Source organism: Crocodylus porosus, unplaced genomic scaffold, assembly GCF_001723895.1.
Source record: "Crocodylus porosus isolate Cpor-Errol unplaced genomic scaffold, CroPor_comp1, whole genome shotgun sequence".
Lineage (NCBI taxonomy): Eukaryota > Metazoa > Chordata > Crocodylia > Crocodylidae > Crocodylus > Crocodylus porosus.
In genome coordinates, this window is record NW_017728950.1 from 23,471,528 (window position 1) to 23,499,027 (window position 27,500).

The following is a 27,500-nucleotide window of genomic DNA, read 5'->3' on the forward strand; positions in this document are numbered from 1 at the left end:
CCCCCAAAAAAAAGGTCCTCATTGCCACTGTGGCCTGGCTGCGCAGCCCGCTGAGGAAGTGTAAAGGCACGGTGGTGTGCTGGCACAGCAAAATGGCTGCTGCCTCCACCCCTCGCCGCTGATGAGCTCTCTGTCAAATGGCACCACCCCTCTCCATTGATTGGTGTCAAGGGGCAGGGCTGCATGATGGACAGCCCTTTCAACCAATCAGTGACAAGGGGTGGGGCTGTATGATGGACAGCCCTTGCAGCCAGTCAGCAGTGAGGACGGGGCCACTGGGGCCCCTCGGCTAATCAAAGGTGCAGGAGCGGCTACCGTGCTCAGCCCGTGAGAATGACTGCTAGCCCCAGGATCTGGACACAAAATCGGCTGGTTGTCACCTCAAATTCAATAGACCCCTACCCATAAGACAGAGGCAGCTTCCATAGACCCAGACTAATGTCAGACTGACCCAACATAGACCTGTTTGATTTGGGAGACTGGATACAAGAAGAATAGATGGTTTTCCTGACTGAAAACTAAAAAAAAAAAAAAAATTGGTAAAGTTGAAATTTGCAACAACAAAAAATAATCTATTTTGAAGAAACTATATCTTCAGTTGGAAAAAATGTTGAAGGAAAATTTGTGCCCAGCTTTAGTCACCAATTTTGTATCATATCATATTATATGTCACATCACTAAAAGCTGACAAACACAGCCTGCAGTGAGGTGTGTGTATTTTACTGTTGAGATTGAGGTTTCTAATCTCGATAACACGCATTTTGCCTTCTGCAGAAATGTTCCTTCACTACAGAAGTGGAGTTATTTCCTTTGCACGTTTTGCTAGACTTACAAACCACACCCCAGAACAAAGTGAGCTGTTCCTTTGTGGGCAAATCTTGTACAGTCAGGGGCTGGGCTGGGCTGGGCTCCTAACTGCTGATGGTTATCCACACTCTCTGACAGGCAAAGCTGCCCTGCTGTTCTGACGATCCTCTCTCGCTCACTTTCTCTCGATTGCTCTGTCTTGCTGTCTCTATTTCATGCACACACACACATCACCTGGAAAGTATGCAGGGCAGCTGGAAATGTGCTAAGTCACCTGACACTTTTCATTTGATTCTCTTCTGTGACTGTGGGAGCAACAGTGAACCTTTGTTAAGAGTCATCTAGCTGTGGATATTGCCTTGCCTCACTGAACCCATTCTTGATCTGGTTGTCTGATGCATCTTCTTACCTTCTGTTCCTTTGCTTTTCCAAATCCCTCTTTTCAAAAGGGCACTTTAGTTCTATTTTGACAATGCTTTCTAAGAAGTGTCTGGGATTTCTTTATTCTGGTCTCTATCTGTGGGCATACATCTTCCTGTTATTGATTAAAGGTAGGTTTCCTTTTATCCTGTCTAAGAGATTGTTTAACCACTTCTTGCCTCTAATTTCTTGGATACAACTTGACTCAAAGTTTTTAACTATTCTTTTTTAATTAAAAATAGCCTTCATGTATAAAAGCCTTAATACAATAAGCATGTTATTGTTACTGAACTGAATGTAAGGAAAGCTAAAACTATGCTAGTTTTATCTTATATATTCTTCACATTGGTCTGATGATGGAGCAAGGAAATGTCTCTAGTGTCTGGTGAAAAATAAGCACTATAGTTAGTATCACACCAGTGTTGAAAATAGAAGGGTCAGGGATGTAGTGGTCGGTGCAGGTTTTGCACTAAAAATTTTTAAAGTAAGATATTGCTCACTGATTTTTTTTTTTTTTTGCTTCAGTTATGTCATACTGTGTTTAAAAAGCATTTAAGCAGTGTTGCAGCACAAGTGTCCTGGAGTTTCAAAGGGACTTACGATACTAAATTACACGCAAAAATTCCTGATTTCCCTTGGGGGTTTCTCTCTACCACATCAGTAGTGAGTCTCATGGGGACTGAATACATTTCACCCCTAAGTCCACTGATGTGTACCAGACCCAGAAGCTTGCCCATGCACCTGCTTTGAACTCTTCTCCAACACCTACTTTCAGATCCAGCAGAGACCAAGGGCTCAAGTGTGGGCACTGGCGACAAGTCCAGAGCAGCTTCATGGGTAAGTGTCCAGATCTGGAGCATGCCAGTTGACTCGGGTAGGTGGGACATGGTGAGAATACTGAGCATGCTCAGTATTCTTCTCCCCAAGAACTACTGCTGTGGATGTGCAATAGATAAGTCCATAGGCATCTCCACTTAGGGCTCCAACAGCTAAAAGTGAGGCACCTTGCCCTGGGTTGGTGATTCAAAGGAACATGCTTCCCATATAGTTGATGAGGAGAACTGGTTCCACCAGAGGACAATCCTAAGGATCAGAAGCCAAGTGGGAAGCTGCTTAGAACCAGCCAAAAGCAATCATTAAGTACAGGAAGGTGTCTGAATCCCACAGCCCCTCTGTACCTAACTGCTGGCTGCTAAGATGCCTCCATCCACTGGGATCCAGTGAACCAAATCCTCTTCTGAAAGCAGGTGTCTACCTGCTGCTGCACAATTTTTGCCCTGCATGTTACTGGTTAGAGATTCACGCAAAAAGTGGAGGACCTGAGTTTCAGGCCTTCCTCAGCCTGAAGAGGATTTAAACCCACACCGCCTATTTTCTAAAAGGCTACCCAAGCCATCAGGCTGTAACATAGTTGGGGGAAGCCTCCTGTCCCTCTTCTTGGGCCACTGTGCAGCCAAAAATTAAAAAATCATGGGCTTAGAGAGAGAGAACAAATGAGATCCTAACTCTGTAGTTTACAATGGCCCATGATTCATTTGGAAGAGATCCCTGTGTCAAGGACTAGGTATGAATTTTTGCACTAGATAAGAAAAGAAAAGTAATCCTGGGAGCACAGACCAGCCCTTGGGACTCCCTCCCCCTGGTCTCTCTCTCTGTTACTGTCTTGCATTCCTTTCTCCCAATGGCCCAATTGCATATGCTTTTATGTATCCTGTTCTATATAGTCTGATCATTGGAGTCCTCTGTCAGATGGTAAATTACGTGAATTTCAACCTGCTTAGGTTGGTGGTTGTGGTGGTGAGGATATAGACCCCAGGTTTCTCACTTCCTGGATGGGTGCTGTAACCAATAGGCACTGGCCACACTCACCAGATCATTGTAAGGCTGTCTGGGCCATAGGATCATGCTAAGTCAGAGGGTTATTGGACTGGAAACCAAGGTCAAAATCAGGTATCGGTCCAATCCAGAATATCAAGCCAAGAATCAAGATGAGGTTGTGACCAGGGCAAGCAGTTGATTCAGACTGGGAGGTCCAAGACAGAAACAGGCGGGAGGGTCTAGAGCTAGAGGTCACACGTGGAGTCAGGTTTAGTTCCAAGCAGGCCAGTGGCACAGTACGCAGGGCTTATGAATGGTAACCTGGTTTAGGGCCAGTAATCAACACAGAGGCAGAGACTTTCATCCTTCTTCTTGACAAAGAGGACAGGGGCTCCAGAAAGTAAGGTGGATTTTTATATGAACCCCCAGGCCAGGTTATGGAGGGTGGAAAGTTCAGGTTCTGACAAGACATAATTACACCCTGATGAGATCTTTGGTCCCAATTACAGGCCAATTGGGCAGTCATAGTTTTGGTATTGGGGGAGAATTTCCTATTTATCTTCTCAAATACATTAATGAATGTTTTATATTTCTGGGAAAGACTGAGTTTGGCTTCTGGAAGCAGCATCCACTGGAGGCAAGCATAGTTGGGACCCCAGCTTGAATCCTGGGGTGTGCTGCCACCCTAGGCTTCCAGAAGTATTGGTGACAGGGGCTGGATTTTTGGCAGATCTAGGCTTTCCACCTAACCATGTGGTCATGGTATGTGAGCCAGGGGAGCCCCAAGATGAAGAGGTAGTATAGGGCGTGGGTCATCCCAAAACACAGCATCTCCCAGTACCTAAAGAAGTTCATTTTCTAGAGTGGTAGTTTCCCTCTCCATGGGTCCAGATGTCAGAGAGGAGCCACCTATGGTTTCAGTTGTCTCAGGCTTGGCCTTTTGCCTCAGCTGCCCCAGGATCTGGGTTGTGGATGGATAACAGTAGCTGAGGGCTTTGTATGTTGCATTAGTGAGAGGAGCTTGAGGTGGCTCATTCCTCTGATTCCATCTCTTAGGACAACTGGTGAGCCCCCCACAATAAAGGCACAGCTCCAGCTGTTGGTGTCACTCTTGTTCTTCAGGTATAAGGAGTGGCTCTCAACCAATTGCCTTGGCTCAAGGGTACTTGCAGTGGGAAAGGGCCCAGAGAAAGTCATGGAGACCTTCTTCTCCTCCTTCTACTCCTGGAGATGGGTGTCAATCCCGATTACCAAGTCTACAAATGCATGAAACCCTGGGGGCAGTTCCATTTGAGCAAGCTCATCCTTTATCTCCTGCTGCAGCCCCCACTGGAATGGATAGGGCTTCGTTCTAATAAGATAGAAAACTGCCTGAGAAATGCTTCCTAGTCCTGTAGAACAGAACTATTGTGCTCCAGCAGCAGTGCAGCCCAGTTCAGGGCATCTCCCATTAGGAGGATGGTAACCAAGCTCACCTTCATTGGGTCCCAAGTAGGCTCCAGCTTGAGCTAAGAAGTCGAGGCAGAATTGCATGAGGAACCCCCTGAAGCACTGCCGGTTGCCACTGTATCTCTCAGATAGGGGGAAGGATGTGCAAGTTTCCCTGGAAAGGGCCAGTAACACAGCAGCTCACTTCAGAGTTGGCAGATCTTGTCACAGCAGTGCTGGCTGACCTCCTGCTGGTATGCAGCCTGTGATTGAAGGGACCGGTTCTCTGTCAGCAACTGCTGCACCCAGGCCTCCAGTACATGATAGGCAGAGGCCAGCTGATCTAATCTGGCCTGCAGTTCTCCCCAAGTGGCAGTCATTGAGGCAGGCAGGTCCAGAGACCCTGGCAAGGAAAGAGACTCCATGCCATTCCCCCTTTCACTGAATGCAGTCCAGGCAATTTATTGCACCAGGTCATGGGGTGGCCAGCTCTGGGAGTCACTCAGGGCCTGAGGGAACAGCCAGGAACAGAAGGACATGAGTGTTGGGGATCTGGGAGCCAGGGGGTCCATTCAAGAATCCAAGTCGCAGACCCAGAGGGTTGGGAAAAGCATGTAGTCTGAGGGGTAGCCAAGGGATCAGGAAGAGCCAGTAGAGGCACAAGCCATGAGAAACAGCAAAACAGCCTAGGTTCAGGTTAAACCCTGTTGCCTAAACACTTCTTCTGGGTCGAAGGTTTATATGGGAAGGGGGGAAAGGGTCGGCTGACCCTGGCCAGTCACGCCAGTGGCAGGGAGCGGGCAGGTGGCTAAGCCTCCAACCACCTGTCTAGTATGCATACCTAGTCATGGAGGTGGCAGACCAGGATTAATTGCTATACTAGTTGGGCTGAGGCCCTGGGTTTGAGACCTCAGTCTGACTGCCTAATTACTTTTAGTTGGGGCCTGACATCACATCTGCCTTGGCTCATTACAGTAGTGAATTTAGGAAGAGTTAAGGAGATTTTCCCCTTCCACTCTGGATCACAATAGAAGTTAGGTGACCATCTGCCCTGACTGGGTCATAGGTGCAGAAGCCTGAGCTTAGACACACATAGATCATTTCAAGCCAAAATTTAGTTACGTAAAAGGTTTTGTGTAAACTGGTGTGCAAATATTCTCAGTGGCCTATACTGAGTTAAGTGCTTGTATTCTGCTAAGTCCTGTTAGGCCACCTAGTTCAGCAACCTGGATCTGATCCTTAAGCATTTTTTAAATCTCCCCTTAAGGGCTTTATTACACATTACACTTTAAGCTTCTCAAATGTTGATCAGTGTTAATGTTAGCTCTAGTTTTGAGCAGTCACACAATTCAAGCTAAAAACCTTCTCTGACTGTCCCTGATCTGCACAGCTGTGACTTGCCACCAAAGAGTTGGCAGGCACAGGGGCCTGACTAGGAGCTACAGCTGTGAGTTGCAGTTAGACAGCTGGTGAGCCAGGATAGGTTTTTATCCCTGCTGTAGGTGGGGGTGGGTTGAAGAGATGGGTTGATGGGGTGGGAGTGTGAGGATGGAAGGGGGAGAGTTTAACGATGGGGACTGGGTAGTGAAATGGGAAGTGGAGAGGCAATAGATGAGAATGGCAACTAAGGGCTGAGTAGTGAAATGAAGGAGGTCAGCCATTGAAGGATAAAATAAAAAGATGTAAAAAAAAAAAGAATGTAAAAGAAATAAAGATTAACTAAATTAAAGGAATATGTTGTAGTAAATTGGGATTGGGATTGGGTAGTCCCAGCTCATAGAAACACTACCTTGGTCCCGGGTAGAAGTCCCAGCTCATGGAGACCCCAATCTGGCCCCCTACCTAGCTCCTTCTTCCCCCTTAGTTCTCCCTCCTGGACCACTCTGTGCTCCTGCAAACTGCCTGGCAAGTCACATCCCTAGAGACGGAAGGGGAAGTTGGCTTGGTGCCAGTAGCACCCCCTGGGCAGTAGAGTTCGGAGGTTTGAAAGTTTGTCCACACAGAACAAGAGGGTGGGGGGAGGGGACACGGCATCCTGAGATGCTGGAGGACTAAAAATATAGGTGGCTTATCTCTGGGAAGTGGCCACATATTCAGGGAAGACGAGCTGGGTCGCACAGATCAGAAATAAATCTGCCCTGGAGTAGCATAACTTAAAGACTCCTGAAGGGTGCTTAAAACTAGTTTACACATCTTACTGTATAGACAATCCAGGGGTTAAGAGGTCCCTGAGCTGCCTAAAATTAATATAGAACAAGGCCCTTAACAATTACCAGGAGTCTATATTTGTGAAACACTACCCTGGAGTTCCTCTGTATCAATAGCCTCTTGCTGTGGCATAACTCAAAGGAGAAGATGTTACCTTGTTTTATAACTGAACCAAATTTTAAAAAGGAATGAAAACATGAGCACTGAGAAAACCCCAAATGCTTGCCTGGGTCAAAAAATTACTTCAGTTTACAGATGCGGGTCATCAGCCATTGAAAACCCATTAGGTATGTTTGTCTGGAATATTTCAAGCAAATTGTCATGTTCTTGGGCCCATTCCACTCTCTGCTCCTCTTTAAATCACAGACTCCTTGCCTGGTGAGTGTGGGTTTTTCCTCTTCATCTGCAGCAAATGTCATTGTGTTGGGAAATATGGGCTTAGCCCAAGAGTCTTTGTGCAGACTCTCTCTGCCCCACAGACAGTACACAGAGAGCTTAGCTCCCTGATACAGTGGGATGGGTGATGAAAAGGAGAGCTATGTGCATTCATTTTGTCCTGGCCACAATAAAGAACAGGCAAACATCAAGGACATTGAACAAAATATTAAGAATGCTAATTTCTTCTACCGCCCCCCCCCCAAAAAAATTTCTAATTGCCAATATTTTAAATACTTACACTGTCTGCAAAATGGACACCACTGCTTTAAATCAAGGTTGAGCATCTTTCTAAAACTGCTCAGTCACAGCCCATTGGGCGGGATGGCAGAAACTCAAGGTGAAATTCTAGTCTGAGCTGTACCAAGGGTTAGACTAGAGGATCATGAATATCCCTTCCATCCCTAAAAATCTCCGTTATCTGGGGGGTGGATAGCAGGTATGTCACTAAAATAAATATGTTAGAATCTGAACAGTGGCGTGCCCCCCAACCAGTTGCTTTAGTATACCCACATGGGTAAAATTTGTCTTTGTTTAGACAATTTACGTCTCTGGCTACAAAATATAGCCTTGTCAGTTTGGATTTGCTCAATGTGAAGAGCAAATCCTAAAACTTTTTGTTATGAAACATGCCATATTGGAGTGTTAGAGTAATCACTTGAAATATCCATTCACCCAAGCAGGATACTTTCCCATGCAAGTGCCTGAATACCTGCAGGATCTAAACTTTCACTTTAAAACAAAAATAAAATGGTCTGTAGCCCTAAGACTTGCCAAGATCATTCTGAGAATGTGAATTGAGCATAACTGATTCAGATCTGCTTTCCTGAGCCATGCCTCTAGTGCCTCTGCTGCAACTCAGAGCTTTTCCAAGCTGCAGCCGAGTGAGCAATTGATAAAATCTTGGCAATTCTGGCTGCTGCTGTTGAGATGCCTGTGGACAGCTGGGAAATTGACTAAAATTATTTTTGCTCCTCTCTGCAAGTGTTTGTGAAAGCTCTAAGTAGCTTTATATAGAAATATGTATTATATACATAAAGTAGCACTAGCGACTTTAACTGCATATTAGCAGTGTATGGGAGATGGAGGAAACAATGGAGGGGGAAGGCTGGACAAAGAATTTTTGATGTATGAATTTTGCATCTTAAAAGGCAGTTTCATTCAGATTAAAACATTTCTGGGGAATCAGTTGGTTTTCAAAATGTTATTACCAAATCATGAAGATTTGTTTAGACCTTTTCATTCTGTTCCCATTATGCTGGAATGTTTGATAATGTCAAAACATTTAAATTTTATCATCTTGATTCATTTTAATATTGCATGAAGGGGAGGCACAGTATATTTGATATTTTAGACCATATTGTTCATCGTTTGGTTTTGTCCCTTTGCTCAGGGTCAGAACAATGAACATATCTGGAGTCAGGAAGGAATTTTACCCCATAAACAGATTGGTGCAGACTATGGGGTTTTTTGCCTTCCTCTGTAGTTCTGGGGCATGGCCCTCTTCCTTGGATCTCTCAAGGGTATTTTAACAACCTTTGCAGCAGCAGGACTTTGGCCTCCCTGGTTCCCCTGCTTTACTTGTGGCAGATTAGGGTATTACGTTTTGTGGTTGTGTCGGGGTTGACTGTGTAGTTTTGCTAATATATTAGAAAATGGATTTGTATAACATAGTTTGGATAGAAATGATCCTGTCTCAGGTAGGGGGCTGGACTAGATGATCTCTGGAGAGCCCTTCTGTTGGCTTAGAAACAGTATTTAAAGGCCTGTTTTTTTGGAATTGGCTTATAGGTATAGATATATGCATTATAAGGGTTCAAAATGTGCAGCAGGGGTTAACTGATTAATAAGACTATGGGCTTCACACAGAGTTCCATATGGCCCTGAAAGGAGACGGGCTGTCTAGCTCAACAAGGCCAATGGATGGACACAGCCTGAGAATTGAGGGGGGCATGCCATAACACGAGATCACAACCTTCAAGGCAGACAGGTTGTCTAACACAACAAGGACACATAGCCTGGGAACCAAAGAACTATGTACCATACTGTCCCATAACACAAAATATGTGACACCAGCAACAAGGCCCCAGAGCAGCAGGGGGGCTGAGTCCCGGTTTTGGGGGAACAGACTAAATTAGGAGAAGGTGTGGAAGGCTACATGGACATGTGACCACAGAGAGACAACCAACCCAAGATAGCCATGGATGAAGATTCATCAGGAGTCATCAAGGGGGAAGGAGAATACAAAAGCAGAGACTTGAGATTAACAAAGGGTCCCTCCCTTTGTCCCGTCCTTCCCTGTCCCTCCTTCTCTTCCTTAAGAGGGGTTCCCATCCCCATCCCTGTCCCCTGGGAAGGGTCTCTGAGGCCACCATAGACTGAGGGTATACCAGCAGCCTGTCTCATGCATCCCACTGGAGGGGGGCTGTGGGCCTTGGCATCCCACCTCTAAACTGCTAAGTCCTAAGAGAGAGAGCCTCAGAGTGGAGCCTGCATCCTGACCAGATATACCTTGACTCTGATGACAGCCCTAGAATTGGTAGATATAGCATTGTTAGATTGCTTGTATTGTTGCTTTTTTGTTATGGCTCTGTATCAATAAATTCACCTATTATCAACTGGCAGGTGTTGTGGTCAGTCTGAGGGTTGTGCCCTCCCAAAACAAAGGAATAGGAGCTGGATTCCTAAAATCCAGTGTCAACACCTTCCATCCCTACTTCTCTACAACACTATTATTGAAACCAAATGTTAGATAGCCCTAAACCATTTTATGGGAATGGGATTTTCAATCTATGGGAAATTTTGTAATTTGGGGTTTTCTTTCTGATTCAGCATGACAAAAGTCAAGATGTCAGAATTTCCTGCAGAAGAGAAATTACCTTGCTTGACAAACTGAAGTTTAAAAAAAAGAATAATAGTTCCAAGCATCAATAGAGGCATAGATTTTGGTGCCAGAAGATATCATTATGGTGACTGAATCTAACTTCCTGCAAAGAGAAGCCACAGAATTTCATTCAGTATTTCACACATCAAGCCCACAACTTCTACCTGAGTTATTGCATGTTGTCACAGGCACTGAAGTGCCTGCTCCTAAAAAAAGGACAGGTGTGGGTTGCCGGGGCAACTGCAAAGGGTCAGCTGACCAGAAGGGGGCAGGGCCTGGCCTATATAAACAGCTTAGGCTGAGACCAAGGGTGTGGTTCCCCTCTGGCAGTTGTGGAAGATGGAGCTCTTTGGGAGCAGGTTGAGTTGAGGAGCCCAAGGGCCTGAGCACCTTAAGCAAGGATACCAGGCAGAGGAGCCCCAGTAGGGATTTGGGGGAAGATAAAGAGCATGATGGTGTAGGGTTTATGTTTGGCCAGGAGGCCTGAGTTTGAGTTGGGGCCGGACGGCCGATGGTTTTGTTTGTTGCGTAACACTGGAGGACTGGGTGAGGCTGTAGGGGTTGGAGGAGGCCTCATGGAAGCTCCCCAGTAGCGTGGGGGTTCCTGGCGCCAGAGAGGGTGCCGCGTTTTGGGGTTTGTATAGACCCCTGCCCCAGTGGGGCAGTGTCGTGCGGGGCGAGGAGCCCAGTGTGGGTGAGTGACCCGAGAAGGCGGGTTTGGGGGCCAGGCATGGCTACGGCCACCTGAGCCCCAATCGTGGGAGTCGCGAGCAAGGCTCCAGTGCAGGTGTGGGCACGAGTAGAGCCCCAGGGAGGGCGAAAGCATCGCGGCGAGCCCCAGGGAGGGCAGACAGGAATAAGGAGCCCCGGAGGGAGCGAGCGGCATTGTATCGGGAGAAGCCCCGGAGGGGGCCGCTAAGAGGAGACACTAGACTTAACAACGTCTGGGACATCTGAGAGTCTTGGGGCATGGTATGAGGGGTGGTAGGAGCCACGCTTAGCCCTGTGGTGGGGAGTGCACAGAATCATCAGTAGACGGGGTACCGGCGGGAGCATGCCAAGAGGTACCGTGTTCAAGCGGGTAAAAGGCAGCCTCCCTTACAATACTTTCACTATCAAAGACGTGGCGGGTGAGATAATGAGGGTGCATGAACACCCAGTTGGCACGGTAGGGAGTGCCAGGAGAGATCACGGCCACTCCTGTGTCCCCGCCCTGTGACACATGTATTTTTAAAAAAATACCTAAGTTCTATTAAAGTCAAATGATGCCTAATCTAACTAGATAAGTTGTTCCAATAATTTAATTACCTCCTCTGCTAAAAATGTGCAAGTTATTTCTATTCAGGATTTGTCTAGACTTCGTGTCTACCCACTAGATCATTTGCCCCTTACATTAATAAGCCCTCTTCTCTCAAAAAAAAAAAAAAATGTGTTCACAGCAGTCATAGTTCTCCATAAGTGTGCATTCACTAGTGGAGACCAAGCTGGGGATCTACTGAAAATCAGGCCTGATATAGAATCATAGAAAAGTGGGGCTGGAAGGGATGTCAGGACATCACATAGTCCAACCTCTGCTCAAGGCAGAACATCTCTACCTAAACAAGTGTTTGTCTAACTTATTCTTCAGAACTCCAGGAATAACCCTCAAGCACAACTACCAGGAATAACATAATACCAAAAGCATTGAAAACACCCTTTAGCTTGCTATAAGTAAAAAAGGAAGATTAGGGCACTATTTACATCCTGCCACTGCAAGGAAAGCAAGCAGCTTGTTAAAATATGCTCAAGAGATCCAACGACACCATCCAACATTTTTCTTTCCTCTTTAACTCCTTGTTCCTTTTTGTTCATTCAGGTTGCTCATTGTGTGAATCAGAAGAACGATTATTCCATAAACTCTTTTTCCATTACAACCATTTCATCAGACCAGTGGAAAATGTGTCTGATCCTGTAACAGTGCATTTTGAAGTGGCAATTACACAGCTTGCAAATGTGGTAAGATTAATTACCCAACCCTGGTAATATGTGTAAATGCAGATTTTTAGGGAAAAACCACCAGCTCACTTGCATGCACATGATTTGCCCACACAGTTGCTACAGGTGCAAGTGTAATTATAGTGGTTATACATGAAAATACTAGGGCTGTTACTGTGAGGTAGGTGAATGTGTTGAATTTGCACATATGAATCTAAAGTCAATTCTGTTGAATCTGCTAATGCAAATGTATAGTTTTACTTTATGTTTACAATATATTGTGTGCCTGACAGTCTGGCAGCACTCTTCCTCACATTTGTAGCTGGTGTTATTTATTTATGAATTCCTTGGACAAACATAAACCGTTACCACTATTCTCTCATGCATATGAGCGCCCTAACTATTGCACTCCAGTATCATGCTCCTTGAGCTCTCTTTCCCTGGCCCCACAAATTTTGCATTCTTTCTGTACAATGGAACAACTTCTTAGCTTAGCTGCCCTAGGAGAGGGTACTCACTCCCCAAGCCCAGGCTATCCTATTGCCTAATGGTGTACATGCTCCTCTGGGAAGTGGAAGATATGAGTTTAAGTCCTCACAGACTGAGGAAGGAACTAAAAATCCTAGGGGTTTCTCTTTCTGGTATTGTATAGAAGGTAGCTGTTGTTACCACCACCCCCAGCTTTTTAAAAGGAAAGCAGTGAATCATAGAAAATTAGGGTTGGGAGGGATCTCAGGAAGTCTAGTCCAACCCCCTGCTCAAAGCAGGACCATCCCCAACTAGATCATCCCAGCCAGCACTTTGTTGAGCAAGACCTTAAAAACCTTCAAGGATGGACATTACATTACCAATCTGGGGATCTTGTTCCAATGCTTCACCACCTTCCTAGTGAGAAAATTATTCCTAATATGCAACCTAAACTTCCCTTGCTGCAACTCAAAACCATTGCTCCTTTTTCTGTCATCTGCCACCACTAAGAACAGCCTACCTCCATCCTCTTTGTAACCACCATTCAGGTAGATGATGGCTGTTATTAATTCCCTCCTCAGTCTTCTCTTGATAGGTAGGTTGAACATACACTCTTGTTGACATGCTGTTGATACTAACAGGGACACCACCTCTCCAACTAAGAAGCCAGAAGGCAATGCTTGGCCTTGCTCAGCATGCCCAACAAAACCAAGAACACCTGCTTCCTGAAGTCTTGGAATAACCAGTACATAAGCATCTAAGGTTAAGAAACTCATTTAGACAGGAGGAGCGGGTACTATTGCAGTGGTGTGGAGGTGGGAACAGTGCCCTATGGGCACTTGAACGACACCACAAAAAGTGGGATGAGACTGATTCTTGGCTCAAGTGCTTCATAAGCAACCAAATACCATATCTAAACAGGTACAAACTTCCCTGTAATTTATGGATTAAACTAAACAGGATTTGCTCTGGCGCTTGACGTCTTAATGCTACACTTTATAAGATTGGCTTAAAGGCAACTCCAACTGGTGTTCAAGATTTTCAAACCACCCCTCTGAGGCACCTAACCCTCCCCATGCACTGCAAAGGGAGGTTTGGTGCTTAATTCTGGTTTTTGGATTCCCTAGGGTCAGAATCACCAATAATATTGGTATCATAGTGCTTTATTATAGGGGCCTGAGTCTTATATTTGGTCTGGTACCTTGTGGGATTTTCAAAAGCAGTTAAATGTCTAAATCCTAATAGCGTAGGCATTTCTAAAATACTTCTAGGCACCTATCTGCATCATTAGCCACGCAGATACTTGTAAATACATGGCCCAAAATGCTTACCTTTTACTAAACATCCAAGAAAGAGTCTCACTGGGACATTGATAGCAAACAACAGCCTGTGCTCCTCATGTTCTGCAATCTCTCTGTATACTTAGACTGTAAGGGTTTGGGGGCAGAGGCCACCTTTCTGTTCTGTGTTTTTGCAGGGCCTAGATGTGGTTCATCACTAGGCCCCCAGGTACTACCATAATGAAAATAATGCATAACAAATAAAATAATAATAAGACCCTAATCTGTCAGACACTGAATTCAGTGCCTCTGCAGTAGGGAGTCGCAGTGGTTTGGACAGCATCGGTGTAAGTGGCCTTTCAGGAATTTTTCTTGCAAGTTTTTATACTGTGTAGGTACAGAGTTTCAAGCCTCCTAGCAATGCACATACTAAACACTGGCACAACTTTACATTCATGATCAGTTCCACTGGCTACAGTGGGACCACATTTGTGCTTAAAGATAGCCATAGCTATTCCTTGGATCAAGGCCCATATAGTAACAGGCCACCCTGGCTTCTGGCTGTATTGGAATAATATGTAGCTGTCTGAAGATGCTGAAGCTGATTTGTGGGAAGGTAAAGCATGCATCTGTTTATTTATTTTTAGGATGAAGTCAACCAGATTATGGAAACCAATCTGTGGCTGCGACATGTAAGTGACAGCCTTGTGCATCAGTATGTGTCCTGCTTTAGCACTGCGCTTTGCACATGTGTGTTAAAATACAGGAATTGAATGTGAAGAACAAACAATTGTTTGTAACGATCTCTTCAAGGGCACAGATAAAGAGAAGCAGTAATCTAACCAAGCATACAGTTGAAACCTCATCTAAATTATGTAGCATAATAGCTGAAATTACATAAAAAGTTCTTTCATATTTCCTTTGGGGATTTACTTCTCCAAGTGTATTACCATGCATTTCATCTGTTAAATCTCATTTCACTGGGCTTAATCCAAGCATATTGAGGGACAATTTAATATACAGCTCTGCACACATATTGAATAGTTTCATAAGAGCAATTTAAGTATCTGATTTATTCGGAAATTGATTATTTTGTGTGTCCAGTTCTATGCTTGAGTGAGAAAAGACTATCAAGTTATCAGAATCTATAGGGAGATACGTGTTTGTGCTCCAGTTGCAAACACAGATTCGTATCTTTATATTGGTCATTAACATAGGCATTCCACTGCTATGTAAACCAACACCTGCAGTACATAAATAGTTTCATTTCCCCATCTTCACTTAGCCCTCTCTATATAGACAGCAAAGTCTTCAGGAAGGGGGCATCTCTTGCTATATAGCTATCTTGATACTCGTCTTTGGGCTTACAGGCACTATTGTGATAACAGTGACTGCAGTGCCACAGAAGAATCGCTACAGGAGACTCATGTAGGTCAGCATGGTTGTAGATTATGGAAGCAGCATCAAGCCAGAAGAGAGCCATTAGTTTAACTCCAGCAATCCTCATTTATTCTTTAGATTGGAGCAGGCAAAATATGGCCTGGGGGCCAGATCCAGCCTGTCAGGCCATTCTATCTGGCCCGCATGGCCCCTAAAAAATTTAGAAAATTAATATTTATTTGCTCCTGGCTGCCTGTCAAAGATGACAGGAGCTAAGGGCAGTAGGACCCAGGGGAAGCCAGCATCAGGACACAGCAGCAAGGCCTACCCAGTCCTGCCCCCACAACCAGAAGCCCCTGCCTAGCAGAGGCTTCTAGCCTGGGACCATGTGGCTGTTCCTGCTTCCCTGCACCAGAGAGGGATACATGGCTCTTGACAGCTTGCCAAAACTCGGTAAGTGGCCCTCCACACAAAATAATTGCCTGCCCCTGCTTTAGATCCATTTGCATGGAGCTCTAGGATCACTAGAATTAATGGCTCTTTTCTGGCTTGATGCTTTCATCCCAAAGGCCTGTAAGTGCTGAGCCTTCATTTTCTGGACGCACAGCACATTTTTCCTTTCCAATCTCTGAGAGCAAAATAAAAGACTAGGCTGAAAGAACTGAAAACTCCAGCGATCATTCTTTCTTCCTCTAGATTTGGAATGACTACAAATTGCGATGGGATCCAATGGAATTTGATGGAATTGAATTTGTTCGAGTACCAGCAGATAAAATCTGGAAACCTGACATTGTCTTGTATAATAAGTAAGATTCTTTTTGCCTTTCCCAACTTTTGAAAGTTACCTTTTCCATCTTTTGCCTTTCCCATCTTTTGAAAGTTACCTGGTTTCCATCATCCTTGGAAACTGCTCTTTCGCTTTCATGTTTGTATTGTTCACAATTTCTTCTCTGTATTACTAGTGCTGTTGGGGATTTTCAAGTGGAAGGAAAAACCAAAGCGCTCCTTCGATATGATGGCATGATCACCTGGACTCCACCAGCTATTTTTAAGAGTTCTTGTCCTATGGATATCACCTTTTTCCCTTTTGATCACCAGAACTGTTCACTGAAATTCGGCTCCTGGACATATGACAAAGCCAAAATTGATCTTGTGATCATTGGCTCCAAAGTAGATATGAATGATTTTTGGGAAAACAGTGAATGGGAAATAGTTGATGCTTCTGGCTATAAACATGATATAAAATATAACTGTTGTGAAGAGATCTATACAGATATAACATACTCCTTCTATATCCGTAGATTACCAATGTTTTACACCATTAATTTGATTATTCCCTGTCTCTTCATTTCATTCCTAACTGTGTTAGTATTTTACCTTCCATCTGACTGTGGCGAAAAGGTGACCCTCTGCATCTCGGTGCTGCTTTCATTGACTGTGTTTTTATTGGTGATCACAGAAACAATTCCATCCACCTCTCTGGTCATTCCTCTGGTTGGAGAATACCTGCTTTTCACCATGATTTTTGTGACCCTATCAATTGTTGTCACAGTGTTTGTTTTGAACATCCACTACAGGACTCCTACCACACACACTATGCCCAAATGGGTGAAAACTGTCTTCCTTAACCTGCTGCCCAAACTCCTGATGATGAGGAGACCTTTGGAAGAGCAGACCAAGGTTGGTTCAAAACAAAATAAGAAGGAACCACCCAGTAAATGTGGAAAAATGAAGCACAGCAAATCCAGTGATGCTAAATTATACAAGGAGCAGAGATGCTGCCATTGTGACAAAGTGAACGACCTGGCTATCAGTAAAAAGAGACAAACAAGCCATCATTCAATGAAGTGGGTAACAGAACATGTGGAGTACTCCCCTGAGATCAAGGATGTCATATGCAATGTTCAATTCATTGCAGAGAACATGAAGAATCAAAATGAAACAAAAGAGGTAAGGGAGGTAGTCACCCTCTCACCAGCACAGGGTCATGCTTTAAACCTGTTCTTCCCTTGAGCGTGTCTACACGTGCATTTATGCTGGCTTAAATTTACTGTGCTGTTCGTGGGAATAGGCTGGCATCTACATGTGCAACCGTTAAAGCACATTAATGCTGTTTGTGGACTAACTTGGGACTAAAGTCAGTCCACAAACACAGTGTGCCTGTGCAGTAAGGCATTTACATATGCATTACTGTGCAGTAACTAATTGGGCATAAATCACCATGTTTTGCTGTGCAATACAGGTGTGCACATGTAGATGCACACCCATACTGCACAGTAATTTCAGTTACTACACAGTAAATGTGCAGCTGTAGACCTGTCCAATGGTAAGCAGTTATGTGCACTATTAGTAACTGTTAAACTAGATGGTGCTCTTTGTGGAGGTAGATGCTGCTTAAGATTGATCTAAGCCCCCTGGTAGACATTATACCTAAGACACGATTAACCTGTTAATCGCATCATAAAGAGTAACCCAGCCATGTTCAAGAAATTGATGGCCCAACAAAACAAGAAACCAACCACAAATTATTCCACAAAATGTATGTAATATTTTTGTGGCTGGTTTCCATTGCACTTTAAATTGAACATGCAGCAACAATAAACCAGAGCTGGTGCAAGACCTCAGTGTGGTGCCGGGACTGGGACCAACAATCAGTTGATTGTCAGTCCTGGCCCCAGGACTTCTCTGGTTTATTCCAGGTTGTGAGCACTTCACTTGCCACTTAGCAGTGCAGGGGAAGCCTAGGACCATGATCCCAGGCTCCCCCTGCGTAGGCAAGTAGCAATGACATCATTGGGATCTGATCCCTAATCCCAAAATCATGATTCCTGGCATTAAATTAACGGGTGCCAGGGGCCCAAGTACTGGGAGCTGGTTTGTAGCCCTCTAGTGGGCCTCACCATGTTTGTCACAGGAACCACCAGAAACCAGTCTGAGCAGCCAGATGTCTCTAAGCAGGCCTGACTTGTTTATGTATGGTTAGCAGATACTCGGCACATCTACACGTACGCCCAACTGTGCAGTTGTTATTGTGCAGTCATTTAGTATTTACTTTAGCTAGTTGTTCATGTATATACGAAACAAGGGGAATGTGTGCATGACACTTTAAAGTGTGTCAGATGCTTCTGCACCGCTTTAATGGCATTGGTGTAAATTTGGTGGCGTATTGCACCTTAGATGACTTGGGAAGCAGCAAACTAAAAGGGGTTTTAGTTTGCTGCCCTACAGCCGCAAAGCAAAATACCGGGTTCTGTGCAGCTCAGGGGCTCTGCAGGAAGCCCTGCAGGCAGCCTGGCAGCAGCCCGGGAAAGCAGGCTCCACCCAAGATCTTTTTTTTTTCCCCCTGGAGTCTGCCTGCCTGAGCTGTACGAGGGCCCAGTGCTTGCCTCTGTGGCTGCACTGCTCCCTGGGACTGTGCAAGCCAGCTGCCTGCAGGTGGGTGCCGCCTGGGGGGGTGGCACTGCCACAGAGGGAAGCACCAGCTCCCCCCACCCCTTGCAGCCCAGGGACCACTGCACCGGCCAGCAGCTTGCCCTCCCTTCCCCCCGCCACAGAGGCAGCTGTGTGTGTGCAACAGGGGCGTTTAAAGGGCCCTAAATTGAAGCAGTGTTATTAAAAATGCACCACTTCAATTTAGGGCCCCCATTTTGTCTACACAGGGCCAAAGGCACTGAGCTGTGGCTATGGGCATGTACTTTCCTTTATTCAGTTCTGCCATAGATTTTCCATGTGACCTTAGGCAAGTCACTTAGTCTGAGCTCCAGTTCCTCATGGGGACAGTGTCTGTCGTATTTTCTTAGACTGCTGACTCTTCAGTGCAGAGATTTTCTCTCATTAGGTATTAGTGTTGTGTTCAGCACAGTCTGATTCTTGCTGAGCCACTACAGGGGATCATGAGAGTCTCTCAGCCTGATACATTGTAGAAGACATAGCAGTACCCATGGGGAACCTGAGCAATCTACCCACACAAGAGAAGGGGAGCTTGAGTTCCCATTTCAGAACAGTATTTCAGAATTTTTTTTAGATGATTTGTTTTGATCTTCAGCCAGAAACTGAAAACTTTCTCATTTTGGGGTGTTCTGATTTTCAACAAAAAGTCTAGGATTTCCATGAAAAGCAGGTCCCTTTTGCAACAAAAATAATTTTATTGGAAAACAATTTTTGTTGAAAAACCAGTCTGACAGAATAGTTTCAAACAGTCCTAGTAACCCTAGTAATGAATTTTTGTTTCCTACTGGTACCTGACCTGAGTGAAAGGTTTATGAGCCTGGTATGGTTTCTAACAAAAGTATCTAGCTGTTTGTCTCACACAGGACTAAATCTGACTATTACTACTGCAGGACAGAGATTCAAATCCCACTGACTACCCTGAGAGCAGTGCTAATTTCATTAGTATCTATAATATGCAGTGGGATCCATAGATGGATTGTATATGGGATGTAATTATTATTAAGAAATAATAAATATAGATAACTCAGTATAAGTTTCCTTTCTGCTCCTTCTGCTCAAGGTCACATGCCCCCTACAGTGGCATAGCCCAGAAACATTGTACTGCAGAATCAGTAAACAATAATAAAATATTAATACTTAGCCTAAGAAAGGATATGCATTATCCAGCACTCAGCTCTGACTGCCTGGGCTAGAATATGAAATTCACTCTGGGATTAATCATAAAGTATTCTACTTGAGTTGACAAGCCGAAGGACCTATTTAATGCTCGGGCATTTTGCTGGACGTCCACACCCTGCTGAGTTTTGCCTACGTAGATAGAGCCAGTGGAGACGGACGTTGAGTGGAAAGGAGAAAGAGAACTGAGGAAGTTCTTTTCTTCGTAGATTGAAATGAATTAAGCAGCACTATGGTTAACCTTGAGAAGAATATTTTCAGTCACTGACAAAATGAATACGAATATTCCCTTCAAAACAAAAAGGTCTATACAAAGGTTTAGTCTTTTTTTTCTTCCTATGACTTGTCAAATTGGAGAGGCTGGCAACATATTTACATAAACATTTACAAAATAGATCATTAAATTTTGGGGGTGGAGGTAACTAAAAAAAGCAAAGTTTTTTAAACTGAGACTCAGCATTTGAACGAATAGGTTTCTGTGTCCAAAGTAATACATATTCCAGATGACCAAAGAGAGCTGTCACCCAAAATGATGCTCTGAACATGCACTTTGGACTTCTCAGAAATCAAGGGCTAGATACTTACCTGGTGTAAGTCTGTGCATCTCCTTGGAATTCAGTGCAGCCTCATTGCTTTACACCAGCTGAACAGCTGGCCCCTCATGTTTGCAAAGAAAATACACGTGAGGCCAAAATGTGGCTTTAAAAGAACTGGGTCTAAGATGCACGGGGCTTCTGAACAAGCCTGAATTCAGGAATAGGCCCTATAGGCAGAGCTGTGTAAACCACTGATGTTTGCAGTTCACCAGCTGAACAGATAGACAGACAGATGGACGGAGAAGCCAGTTATGGATTTTTAAAAGGGGTGTGTGGAAGCAGTGACCAGAGGTGCAGGGGTGGCTACACCCTCCTGCTCCCAGCCTCCTCCCCACTCCTCATCAGGGTGGTCAGACCACATCACAGCAAGAGCAGCCAGGGACTTTCTAAATTCTGAAACTGGTGAGATTTCCCCACCCTTCCCCACCCTGCTCAGAGACGCATCTCCTCCCCTCCCATCCCCCGCGCCCCCTTCCTGACTGCTTCTGCCCCTGCCCACACTGTGCAAGGGATGAGAGGAGCTCAAGAGCAGCTCCAGCCAAGCTACACAGGAATTAGGCCCAAAGCAACAGCAGTGGCAGTGGCAGCAGACAGGCAGGTTCCCCCTCCCTGTGCCTGCTACCAAGCTGGCTGAGAACACCTAGGGGGACCAGGCAGGGAGGGGCAACCCTCCTGCCTGCCACCACCACTGTCACTATCCCAGGCTAAGCCCGGCACCTGGGGCTGCCCGGCTGGAGTAGCTCTGGAGCTCCCTTCACCCCTGGTACAGGGGGGACAGCAGCAGCCACAGACAGGGGAGAGAAGGGGAGGCAAGGAGCTGAGTGGAGTGAGGATGTGCCTTTGAGCGTGGAGTGGAAAGGAGGGGAGGGATTCTTATCTTCTTCAGGACTTAAAGAAGTCCCTGGCTGCTGCTACCTTCTGCATGGTCAATAAGTGGGGTGCACTGCACTCCTCTGGGTCCACCGCACTCCTCTAGGTCCACCCCTGGAGAAACAGATATATGAAAATTCGTGGGGAAAAGTGGAAAAAAAATGTTTGGAGTTGTTTGAAGTATTTCTTTCAGCCTGAAATGAAATGCTTCCTTTTGTTTTCAATTTAAAAAAAATATTTTAATAGCATTGAAGTAACTTCAGTGGAAAGTGCCATTTCAGATTGAAGAAGCAAAGCCTTCCATTTATAAATTAAAGCTACAGCATTTGGGAATTTTTATCCCCAGGGTTTGGTATTTGGTTTTGACTTGACTAAAGCTATTTGCTATTAGTGACACTAATTCATGACAAGTTTTTATCAAACCAAAACTGAATTTTTCAGTAAAAATAGGTTTTATCTGAAAATTTCCCCCAGCTCTAACTGCAGGGTCATGCCTACTGGCCTAGCTAGTAGAGCCACATGAGGACACCAGAATCTGTGCTGCCATGTTATATAATGTGCCTTTTAAACCCTATTAAAGCAAAAGAAAATGACTGAAATATGGCCAAGCTCTTCTGATGCCAGCCTGAGGCTCCAGACAGCTTGAAATGCCAGTTCCAAGGAGTGTGAACTGCTCTGAGAAGTGTGAACTACCCTATTCATTCACCTTAATTCTGAAAGTTACTGCCCTCCAAAGAAGAAACAGGACACTGATATGAGGATAGGGCCATAGGGCATATATAGATAGAATGGGGGCCCTAAATTGAAGTGGTGGGTTTTTAAAAACATCACTTCAATTTAGGGCCCTTTAAACCCCCGTGTTGTACACACGAACACACATTTACCTGCCTCTCAGGTGGCGGGGCAGGCAGGGCAAGCTGCCAGCAGGTTGAGCGGTCCCTGGGCTGCGGGGGGAGAGGGACACTGGTGCTTCCTTCTGCGGCAGCAGTGGGGCCCCCCACAGGCACCAGCTCGGGCAGTCCTGAGGGGTACCGCAGCCACGGAGGGAAGCACCAGGCCCCCGCACAGCTCAGGCAGGCTCTAAGAAGGGAAAAAAAATAAAGATCCGGCTCACCACTTTTTTTTTTTTCTTGGGTGGAGGCTACTACCAAGCTGCCTGCACAGGCTTTCTGTAGAGCCCCTGAGCTGCATAGAGCCTGGTGCTTCGCTCCGCAGCGGTAGGGCAGCAATCTGCACCCCAGGTCATTTAAGGTGCATTACGCCACCAAATTTGCTACAACAGCTGAAATTACTGGACTATACGCCACTGCATGCAAACACCAACACCATTAAAGCAGTGCAAAAGCATTTAACATGCTTTAAAGTGTCATGCACACATGCCTCTCATTTACATACTGCATAAACACCAAGTCTGCCTATAAGCCTGCCTTGTCAGGGTGCAGCAAGATCTCCACCAGAGCATCTTTAAGCCACACTAATACACTGAATCACACAGCTCTGTGAAACAGAGCTGGTGTTCTGTGTGAGAGCCAGTTCATTGGTTCACCCAGCTAAGATGGGTTTGCAGCCACTTGGCATCCTGGGAGCAGCATGAATCCACCCCTGAAAAGGTACAGACATAACCTAGTAGCGCTTCATAAGTCCCTACCAGTGGCTGTTGTTTTGGTTCCCTTTACAGGGCTTCTAAAACTAGTTTATGTAACACTCTTTGTCCAGCGTTATTAGCAGCACTTTGTTAACCAGGCCTTTGTCAATCATAGGAAGGAAGGGCTAAAAGTAACTTCAAAAGGTCATCTAGTCCAGCCTACTGCTCAAGGTAGGATCATCTCTATCCCAGACAAGTGCCTGTTGAACCCGCTTTTGAATATTTCCAGGGATGGGGATTCTACAACCTCTCTGGGTAGTCTGTTCCACTGCTTGACCATCCTCGTAGTTAAACCATTCCTGCTAATCGCCAGCATACATTTCCTTTCCTGCAGCTTGAGGCCATTGCCCCTAGTCCTGTCCCCTCTTACCACAAAGAAAAGCCCATCTTCATCCTCACTATAATCACCCTTCAAGTGTTTTCTATGATTCTATTTGAAGACTGCTATCAGATTCATAGATTCACAGAAGTAGGGTCAGAGGGGACCTGAGCAGATCATCTAGTCTGACCCACTGCCCTGGGCAGGAATGAATACAGGGCTCATATGACCCCTACTAAGTTTAAGCTCAAATGACCCCAGCTAGGTAGTTATCAAGCCTCCTTTTAAAGACCCCTAAGGTAGATCCCTGCTTAGTCTTCTCTTCTCCAGACTAGTGATCCTAGTTCATTCAGTCTGTTCTCGTAAGTCTTGCCTCCCAAGCCTTTAATCATTTTTGTTGCTCTCTGCTGGACTCTTTCCAATCTGTCCACAACTTTCTTGAAATCTGGGGTCCAAAACTGGACACAATACTCCAGATGAGGCATCACTTATGCTGTATAGAGTGGAAAAAACAACTTCCCGTGATTTGCAAGTGACAGCCCAGTATGCTGTTGGCTTTGTTTGCAAAACAGCACACCGTAGGCTTATTTCACTTTATGGTCTATTGTAACCCCCAGGTCCTATGCTGCAGTACTGCAGCCTAGCCAATCATTCCCTAGGCTCTATTTGTGTATGCACCTACTTTGTCCCACATGCAGGACTTTGCCCTTCTTCTTAGTTAATTTCATCTGATTGATTGTGGACCATTTCTCCGCTCTGTCCAGATCACTCTGGTTCCTAGTCCTACTCTCCCGTGTTTGGAACTCCACACAATTTGGTGTCTTCTGAAAATTTGCTAAGTATGCAGTCAATCCTATCATCCAAATCATTAATGAACATATTAAACAATACTGGACTTAGGACAGAGGTATCCAGGGGAATTCCACTGGATACCTCTTCCCAGTTGCACAGAGTCATTGATGACAAGTTATTGAACATGATGATCCTTCCAGTGATCTTACAAACCTTTGGAAATACAGTGCCAATGGAAACTAGAATTTTTCACCTGTGGATTTTGCTTCTATTCAAACTGGGGGTGGTCATTTTTATCCCAGAAAAAACATTGAACCCACCCTTGCAGATATCAGAATGCTACTTCCTGCTCAGTTTCAGCCTGCAGAAGAGTCCACTAGACTGCAAAAACCAGAGCCAAAAAAACAGCAGTGTGTGTTGAAATTAGGACAAAAGTTTAAAATATTTAGGCATCCTGGCCACTGCCAGTAAAGGGAAGGAGAGCTGAAAGGGTAAATCCTGTTAGAGGGACATGATCAACTTATTTGTGCCTAAATCTAAGTGTACATTACAGTACTAGAAGCTATTGATAATTGATTCTCAGATGATCTGGAGGTTAGTTTGATTCACCTAAAAGCTTAGCTGTAGTTTATATTTACTTCCTGGCCTAGGAAAGTTGGCTGGAACTCTTGCAGAAACAGCTTCTTTCACGGGGCTTCCAGTATACAACAAATTACTTCCTGTCCTTAAAGGGAGTGCTCTTGTCCACCTGCCTTTCTTGTGGCAAGTTAAAGGGTGTTTTTGATGCTTCAGGCCTTGTGCTAGTAGTTGTGTATGTGAAGAGTTCTTGAAGTTTTTAAGTAGATTAGATAAATACTTGTCTAGAATGGTTTAAATGGGGATGATCCTGCCTCAAGCAGGAAATTGGACAAATGATTGATGTCCCTTCCATCCTACTTTTCTTTAATTCTATGTTCAGCTGATAAGCTGCCCTAAAAAGCCATGAAGTCAAAACAGGCTGGGATGGCAATATAATATAATGTACTATGCTTGGATTAGGTCTGGAAGAAATGTTTGTAAGTATTACTAATTCTGAAGTTTTCTTTTTCTGGAAGTGTTTCAGTGCAGTATTTCAAAGGGCAGGAACTCCCTGGAAAACAAGTGCTTTTCTCTGGGTTGTGTTGAGAGCACTCAGATCAGGATTCAGGAGAGTGCATAAACGAGCATGTAGTTGCTAGCCTCAGTCAGTGCCCTTCTACACCACATAGATTAGGTCCTTCACTAAAGAAATCAATGGAGTAAATCTGGAATTATACAGTGGCATGTGCACTGTCTCTTGTGTCACCTTTTGAGCTAAATTCAGCATTCATGCTCATATGCATGAATCTAAAATAACTAACCCTGGTGAACCTCCAGATAGAATTTCTCTTTGCTCAAGTCTGGCACATTTCTGTTAGTGGAAGTGGGTATATGTGTTCCCAGGAGAAGCCTCATGCTTGGACTGAATTGGAAACTCTTAGCAGGGTTTTTCAGAAGTGATAAGTGATTTGGGGGGTTTGGTGTGAGATACTTCAGCAGAGCCTGATTTTTCACAAAGCATCATATTCAGACCCCGGAAGAAGTCTCAAACTGGACATCCAAAATCACTTGCCACTTTTGAAAAAAAAAATCTGAGTGTAATCCGGTTTGCTGAGTGCACCCTGTTCATAGGATTTCTTGCTATCATGAGATAATATTAATCCAGCATTTATTAAATGTGGTTTATCCTTTCTTTTTTATTGCAGGTGGAAGATGACTGGAAGTATGTGGCTATGGTGATAGACAGGGTCTTCCTTTGGGTATTTATCATTCTCTGCGTGTCTGGGACAGCAGGATTATTTCTACAGCCAATAATAGGAGACACGTAACTTCTACAGTGCTGCTTTGCTTTCCTTTTGTCTTATTGCAGTTTCTCCTTATGGAATTCCCCATTTGTCCTGTTTTCTTCTTCCCTTACATTCACCCTGTTCTGCAGAGCTGAGGTTACTGTGATGTCCTCTCTGGAAAAGAAAACAGGATAAAGCTGCCTTTGCCATCCAACAAGGTTTGTTTTTCAAGGGATGGTGGCTAGTAGAGGGGCAGAGGAAGCATTTCACCCCTTTGGGGACCGCAGTGGCATTTCCAGCAATGCCTACTGCTTCTTTAGGGGGAGGGTTTTCAAGAGTCATTGAAGTCAATAGTAAATGACTGCAGACTTCATCAGCAGAGCTAAGTCAGAGTGAGTTTTCTCATTGCCTTCAGTGGGGACAGAGTCAGGCCAATACTAACTACTTTTGAACACCCCCTTCCCTACCACCCTTGGAGTATCTTAGGAAGTTTTTCTTCTAGGGATAGCTCACCCTGAACTGCTGGTGTGTTTATTTTCCTGTACCTTTTGCTGTGTAATATTCTTCAGTGTAGAGCTTAGATCGTGTACTCAGTCATGCAGAATGCTTGGATATTAGTTTTTGCTGTGTTGTTATAGCAAGTCCATCAACGTAATTGAAACCTCCAGAAAAATGAAAACCGGTAACATTTTGGAAGAGGTTAGAAAAAGCAAAACTCCCCACCCCCTGCAAAGTGCATACTCCAATGAAAACTCTAGTTCAGCCCCAAAAAAGCCCTTGAACATGTGCTTTGCTTTAGTTCTATGCTTATGTCTCATTGCAGATAATGGGCCTAAGCACCTGCTTAAAGCACTATCCCTGCAGAGATGTAGATGCTTTCCTACTTTCACTGCACAGAAGCTCATTGACTCCAGGTTGACTGATTACAGGGCAAAACAGCAACACGTGAATAAAGAGTAAATCCAGAAGGGGCTTTAGCGCCCAAGTGCCAGTTCAGATGCCAAAGTTCAATAATGAGGTGACACTAAGACCCTCAGCCTCCAACCCCCATCCCTTGATGCTGCCAGATGGCCAAAGTCCTTAGGACTCTAAGATTCGGCTTTGTAGCATATGCAAAGCCACCGGCTCCTTATTCCACTGAGCTGCTCAGAGCCCTGGCTCATGCCCAGACCCCTGCAGGATTCTCCAAGGAGATGGTTCCCCATTTATCCAGTCTGCAGAGCCTCATCTCACAGGCATTCTCAGAACATATCCACAGGATAGGGCCCCATGCAGAAGACAGCTGATGGCATTTTTTGGGCAGGGGGTTTTCCACCAACAGATCAGTGGATAGGGTTGGGAGGGAGAGCCTGTTTCAAATTGTTACCCATATCCTAGGAGTGCATAGGTAGCAAGCTGTTGAAAGGGTGTCAAAGATACAGCCCACAGGGGCTGGGAATTCAGGGGCAGGGCCTGCTGCCACATTTTTAGCTATGAAGCCCCACTGGGGTTGTATGTTGGTGTTGAGGAAGCAAGGAACAGTCCACAGCACTATGCACCCTGCTGCTGCTGGGTCTAGATCTGGCCCATGAGGTGGGTGAGTTTGACATGTTTGGGCTGATTAATCTAAAGCAGGGGCAGGGTTAGGTCTCTCTCTCTCTCTCTCTCTCTCTCTCTCTCTCTCTCTCTCTCTCTCTCTCTCTCTCTCCTCAGTCTTTCTGTTTCAT

The 27,500-nt window shown here is 45.0% G+C and overlaps 1 protein-coding gene across 1 annotated transcript; it reads left to right on the top strand.

Moving 5' to 3' along the window:
• Positions 1-993: 993 nt before the first annotated feature.
• On the top strand, positions 994-27,461 carry CHRNA6 (cholinergic receptor nicotinic alpha 6 subunit). Its single transcript, XM_019555430.1, has 6 exons — positions 994-1,358; positions 11,856-11,995; positions 14,370-14,414; positions 15,799-15,908; positions 16,065-17,052; positions 25,714-27,461. Exons 1-6 carry the CDS (start codon positions 1,280-1,282, stop codon positions 25,834-25,836), a joined length of 1,485 nt encoding a protein of 494 aa, XP_019410975.1. The 5' UTR covers positions 994-1,279; the 3' UTR covers positions 25,837-27,461.
• The last annotated feature ends 39 nt before the right edge of the window (positions 27,462-27,500 follow it).

Bases quoted from the DNA above. Each gene is read 5' to 3' on its own strand.
- CHRNA6 (XM_019555430.1), top strand. From the start codon at position 1,280: ATGCTTTCTAAGAAGTGTCTGGGATTTCTTTATTCTGGTCTCTATCTG. The intron at 1,359-11,855 runs GTAGGTTTCCTT...TTGTTCATTCAG, and splicing joins CTTCCTGTTATTGATTAAAG to GTTGCTCATTGTGTGAATCA. The intron at 15,909-16,064 runs GTAAGATTCTTT...CTGTATTACTAG, and splicing joins GACATTGTCTTGTATAATAA to TGCTGTTGGGGATTTTCAAG.